At 58.6% G+C, this 5,656-nt stretch overlaps 1 protein-coding gene across 1 annotated transcript in view; it reads left to right on the forward strand.

Annotated features, from left to right (window-relative positions):
* Positions 1-4,459, forward strand: part of LOC104129983 (tetraspanin-6) — an 8,567-nt gene extending 4,108 nt beyond the window's left edge. Inside the window, exons 2-7 of the mRNA XM_035898597.1 lie at positions 308-382; positions 948-1,046; positions 1,319-1,474; positions 2,153-2,236; positions 4,060-4,159; positions 4,371-4,459. Of these exons, the coding sequence (XP_035754490.1) occupies positions 308-382; positions 948-1,046; positions 1,319-1,474; positions 2,153-2,236; positions 4,060-4,128 (483 nt within the window). The 3' untranslated portion in view covers positions 4,129-4,159; positions 4,371-4,459. The remainder of the gene's footprint in view (positions 1-307; positions 383-947; positions 1,047-1,318; positions 1,475-2,152; positions 2,237-4,059; positions 4,160-4,370) is intronic.
* The last annotated feature ends 1,197 nt before the right edge of the window (positions 4,460-5,656 follow it).

Consider the following 5,656-nt stretch of genomic DNA (forward strand, 5'->3'; position numbering starts at 1 on the left):
GTCCCATCCTTCCCTGCCCCATCCTTCCCCATCCCAACCCCATCCCATCCCATCCCATCCTATCCCATCCCGTCCTGTCCCATCCCATCCCATCCCGTCCCATTCTATCCCATCCCATCCCGTCCTACCCCATCCTACCCCATCCCGTCCCATCCTACCCCATCCCATCCCGTCCTACCCCATCCCATCCCGTCCTACCCCATCCCATCCCATCCCGTCCTACCCCATCCCGTCCCATCCCATCCCATCCTACCCCATCCCACCCCATCACATCCACTCTGTCCCATCCCGCCCTTTCTGCCCACAGTATGCCATGCTCCTGTCCCTCATCTTCCTCATCGTCCTGGTGGCCGCTGTTGTGGGGTTCGTCTTCAGGCACGAGGTGAGTCTGGGTGGCCACTGCTGTCTCCCCATGGTGCGGAGAGAGTTGGATGCTGGTTTTAACCCAAGTGCAGTTGCAGATGCTGCTGGAGGGACAGAGGTGCTGCTGGGAGCAGTGCTTAGTTTAGCTAAAATGGGGTTAAAACGGCCCAAAGAGCAGCTCGGTCCCCATTAAGGACCCATAAGGACAAGGCTGGGTGCAGGGCCTGCCTGGCATGGCACGCTGCCCCTCCGCCAGAACAGGCAAAGTAAGTAGCCCTGGACTTTAATTTCTGGCTTTGGTGTATGTTCTGCAATAATTTCTCTAATTAAAGCTCCACAGAGCAGTCTGCTTGGGGGGGAGTTGGCACCGCACAGGTCCTTGTTCTTACACGCAGCATCCCTGCCGCCACAGCGCACCCCAGCCTGCCCTTTAATACAGCGTTTAATTGCTTGGGTGGCCGGGGAAACGTCTGCTGGCCATGGCCGGAGTCATTCCTGCCGTCGCCGAGCGGTGACTAACGCAGGGCTGTGGGTCCCGAAGAGCGGGAGGGGACGGCACCGCGGCAGAGACCTCTCTCTTGCAGATTAAGACAAACTTCGAGAGCAACCTCGACCTGGCCTTGAGGGACTACAACGTGACCGCGGATCGGCACAGCGAGGCCGTCGACACCATCCAGAGAACCGTGAGTGCCCCGGGCTGGTGTCTGGATGGGGGGGGGTGGGTACGCTCGCCTTGCCCTGGGGCGTCCCCCGGGACCCCTTGTGGTATTGGCATCCCTGTTGCAGTGCTGGGGGCTCTTTTGCACCACGCTCTTTTGAGTTTGGGAGGAGATGCTGGGTGAGATGGGGACAGTTCCTAGAGAGGAGCGAGCAGGGGAGCCTTGGGAGTGGTGGTAGGACTGGGGGGTCAGTACCCTGGTGTGACCGTGCTCCCCAAATGTGCTTCCCCCTCCAGCTGCACTGCTGCGGGGTGCAGAACTACTCAGACTGGGAGCGGACTGAATACTTCACCCAGCGGGGCATCCCCCGGAGCTGCTGCAAGAGCCAGGACGACTGCTCAGAGGAGGATCTGAAAGACGTGAACAAAGCCAAGCTGAAGGTGTTTGTGGATGTAAGTTAAGCTCAGAAAAATCCCCCTGCCAGTCCTGGAGGTGAGGAGGGCTGAGCTGCGTGGGTGGAGAAGGGCTTGCCCTTCTCTGGGAGGCTTGGGAGGAGAACCCTCGCGATGCAGACACCGCGTGGCCTGGGGACTCCTCTGGGTTGGGGGTAGGGGATGAGTATGGAGAAACGAGCCCTCCCTCATGTCTGAGGTCCCCCCCAGTCCTTCTTTGGAGGTCAGGGACCAGCCGGAGCCAAGTGTTTGTGCTCAGGGTGACCAGGTGAATAAGGAGGTAATTTCCCGGTAAAGTTAGTTTCGGCAGCGCTGACATCTCTCGCCAGCCGTGCAAAGTCCTGAGGCGCGGGTGACCTCATCCAGCAGGGACAGCTGAGTGATGCAAGGGATGTTCCTCCTCTGAGTCACCTCGCTCAACCCAAGGCTCTGGCTGGGAGCAGCCCAAGGGCAGCGCTCCCCCCTGATAACGGGGGGCTGGGCTGGGAGGCTGCGGCGCGGCGCTGATAGGGAAATGATTTTGCCAACATCAGGCAGGAGGGTGGCAGCCAGAAGCCCTCGGCTTCCCGCCTGGGTGCATCTTCCCCCGGAGCTGCCGGTGCTCTGGGGAGGTGCCGGTTTGTGCTCCTGGGGGGTGAAAAGCACTGACCCCGCGTGCTCATTTTCCCTCCTCCACAGGGTTGTTTCTTCCTGGTAACGTCAACGATGGAGTCAAAAATGAGTGTTGTGGCCGGAATCTCCTTTGGCGTCGCGTGCTTCCAGGTAACTCTCCCTTGCTGGCTGGCGCGGGAGCGCAGTGACGCTAGCCTGTCTCCGGAGGGATTTAATTTCTGTGCAAACCCTGGCGGTGTGTGTACAGAAGGCACGGCCTGTTTCAGCCAGGGAGGAGCAGCTATTCTGCACATTCCCCTTGGATTTAATCTCACCACTGTGCTGTCTCCAGTCTCTTAAACCCAGGGCTGAAGCACCAGCTCTGTTTCTGTGAGCCCGGGTTATTTGAGAAGAGCTCCTGTCTGAAACAACTGACTTTAAGAAAACCCAAATGGTGCTGTGCCAGGTGAACTCCCTGCGTTTGCTGTTGGCAGGGATCAAATCACGCCCTTCCTTTTCCTACCCCCTGACCTTTCTTTTTATCAGGGAGGCATTTTGGCATCACTTCTGCATTGCTGGGTCCCTGTCAGCGCCCGTGGGGCACCGCTCGCGCTGGCGGCTCACGCCCCGCACGCTGCCTTACCCCACGATTGCTTCCTCTCCCTCCCGCTCCCCAGCCTCTCCTTTACTTTATCCTGTAGGACTCTTCCTGCGGGAGCTGCGGCGGCGGCGGGCTTGCCGGCCCCTGCTTTATCCTGGCAGGAAACGAGAGGCCCCTGCCCCCAGCTCCACCACGCTGGGCTTCGGGCACGCAGAGCCTGCGGCGGGGCTTCCCGAGGTGCTGAGGGTTTTCCCATGCTCCGCGGCAGGAGCTGCAAGATGCACAGCCGGTCCTTCTGTAGCTGGTTTGGGGAAGCTTGCTGGGCTCTCGGCTCCGAGCAGCTGCAGAGCGAGCTCAGCTGGCCTCGGCTTTGGAGGGGCTTGAATTCACCCTCTCCTTGATCCGGCATGCAGAAGCCGTGGCATGAAGCTTCCAGGTGCCTTGCCCTGGGACCACCGGCTGACCGCGCCAGCACAGGGAGAAGGAACCCTGCCAAGATATTTCTCCTGTAACGAGTGTGTTGCTGTGCGTTTCCCGTAACGGATGTGCTAAACAGGGGGAGAGGCGGGAGCCGACAGCCCCTGCCTGCGGCTTTTGCTGCCAAGCGCTTTCGGTTGCGGCCGGGAGAGCCCGAGAGCCGGAGCCGCTCTGCTGCGCCCAGCTGCTCGCCCCGATCTCCTCCTCAGTTGGGCTGTGCTCGCCGTGGGGTCACCGAGGTGTGACCGACACACAAACGGTGAGCTGCACGCTCCCAGCGCGAAATTATCCCGGCTGATGCCAGGTTTGGGAGCCGTAACCGGTTCTTGGCTTTTATCGCTCTTCCAGCAAGCCTTGCTTGTGTCGTGCGGCCGGCAGGGACCCACCATGCAAATGTGCCTCTAACATTGCTGGTGTAGGTCAGACTCCTGCGGGATCTGGCCCTAAATGTCTGTGTGGGGGCTGGGAGGCCACGGTGTGATAACAGTAGCGTGTCCTTCAGATGGTGATGCAAACACAGCAACCTCACTTCCCCCCTGTCCTTGCAACGGGGAGAGGTGGCTGCTGTTCTCTGGCGGCTGTGTAATTGCCTGTGACGCTCCTGATATCTGTGTAATCTCTGAAATTACCATAAAACAGTAGACGCTTCGCGAAGCAAAACGTAGCAGGATGGGACGTGGAGCCTCTCTTGTGCGGAGCTTGTTTGGTGGATGCCTGCCAGGATGCTCCGCTTCAGCCCTTCTCGGTTACTCCAAAGCAGGGCACAGCAGCCCATGTTTTGGTTTATAAATCCCACTGTTGATCTTTGGATTTTATAAAAACTGATGCTCTGGAGCAATTTGTCCCCTAAAACACCACGTCCTGGTTTTGGCTGCCTCTGATGTGTGGGATTGGTTTTTTTTTTCCTCTTTTTCAGCTGGTTGGCATCATTCTCGCCTGCTGCCTGTCCCAGTACATCACGAACAATCAGTACGAGATGGTGTAGCTGGCCCCCGGCGCGCTGTGGCTGTGGCTGGGTATGTCTGTCCAGCGGAGTGAGCTCGGTGGGATGCCTCTGCACCCCTGGCTGCTGCCTGGTCACCCCTAGGGAGCTTCAGCACAGCGGCGGGTACTGCTTTTGGGGGTGTGTGGGGATAGGGGACACCTGCAAGACTGCATCTGCTACATCGTTTTAATCTGTGTATAAAGCCAGCCTTGTCTGTTGACGCTTTCTCTTGTGCATTGCAGGGTATGCTCGCCGCCGCCGGGGAGGATGCCACCACCTCCAGTTTTCCTCTGGATGCCACTTTGTGAAATCTTGCTTTGAACTGACTGATCTCCTTCTCCACCAGCTCATAGAAGCGAGTGCAGCAGCTGTCCTGGTGCGCTCAGGGATTTGTCCTAACACTACTCTGCTGTGCCACCGCCTGGGATAATTAGTGTAGCTGCGGTGGTTACAGCACGCGCGCTCCCCAGGGCGCCGCAGACCCCCGCGCTCTCCTCGGCGTTGCGCTCGAGTGCCATGCCGAGTCGACTGTGCTGGCGGCCTCGCGGGGCTCCCGGTGCTCATCTTCTGTGCCTCTGTCGGGAAAGCGATGCTTCCCCCCATCGCCGGCAGCCCCTTGATGTCCCCTCGCTCTCCGGACGCGGTTGCTCTCGAGATGGGGCTGTTGCCCTGTTAAAACACGGCCCTGCCTGCCTGAAGCCCTTGGCTCGGCAAGGTCTCGGCTTGTTGCCAAGCTCTCTCTTATCCTTGCCCTGGGTTTTATATACTTTTTTATAGTTGTACTACAGGCTGTAGTGGTTCTTTGTAAGCTGTAGCGAGGTTTGGTGATGTAGCTCCTGGTGCCTTTACCTTGGTAGGTGTCCTTGCACCGAGTCAGCTGTGACTTGATTGTCAGTATTATATGCTGCTTTATCTCGTTTTTGTGTATTGAGTAGAACTCTTTTGTCCTGAGACACAATAAATATTAAGATATTTTACTCTATGAAACTGCCTTGGCTTTTCTTTTCATCTCCTGGAAATTCCTCTGCTCCAGTCGCTGCAAAGAGCAGCCACCCCCCCGGGAGGCAATCCGCTCGCCCCAGGCCAGCCGGTAACCTCTGGACCATCGCAGCTCGCGTTTCCCTGATGCTCACTGGTGCACTGGCGCTTACAAATAACTTCTGTAATTGAATTTTCTTCATAACAGCGGTTGTGTAACAGCGCTGAAGCAGAAGGCCTGGAGCGTCCCAGCCCAGGAGCCGGGCGGGCGAGCTCAGCCCTGTGCAAACGCGTGCATCCTCTGCTGGCCGGCTGCTCGCTCGGAGCAAAGGGCAGGGCAGCGCTGCTGGAGCTGCCTGCACCCCCAGCCTCTCCCCCGGGGCAAGAAACGCGGATTTCAGCTTTTGTATTCATTTGGTGCTGCTCACCTTTGGGCTGTTGCATCAGCCTTGCTGAGCCTGATGCCGCGGTGGTGTGGTGAAGCTTCCCTCCTGAGAAGCCTGGGGGATTTTTGGGGCTCAAGCACCGAACTCAGAAGGGCTGTGGCTTT

Source organism: Egretta garzetta, unplaced genomic scaffold (genome assembly GCF_000687185.1).
Source record: "Egretta garzetta isolate BGI_Z169 unplaced genomic scaffold, ASM68718v1 scaffold220, whole genome shotgun sequence".
In the NCBI taxonomy this organism is placed as follows: domain Eukaryota; kingdom Metazoa; phylum Chordata; class Aves; order Pelecaniformes; family Ardeidae; genus Egretta; species Egretta garzetta.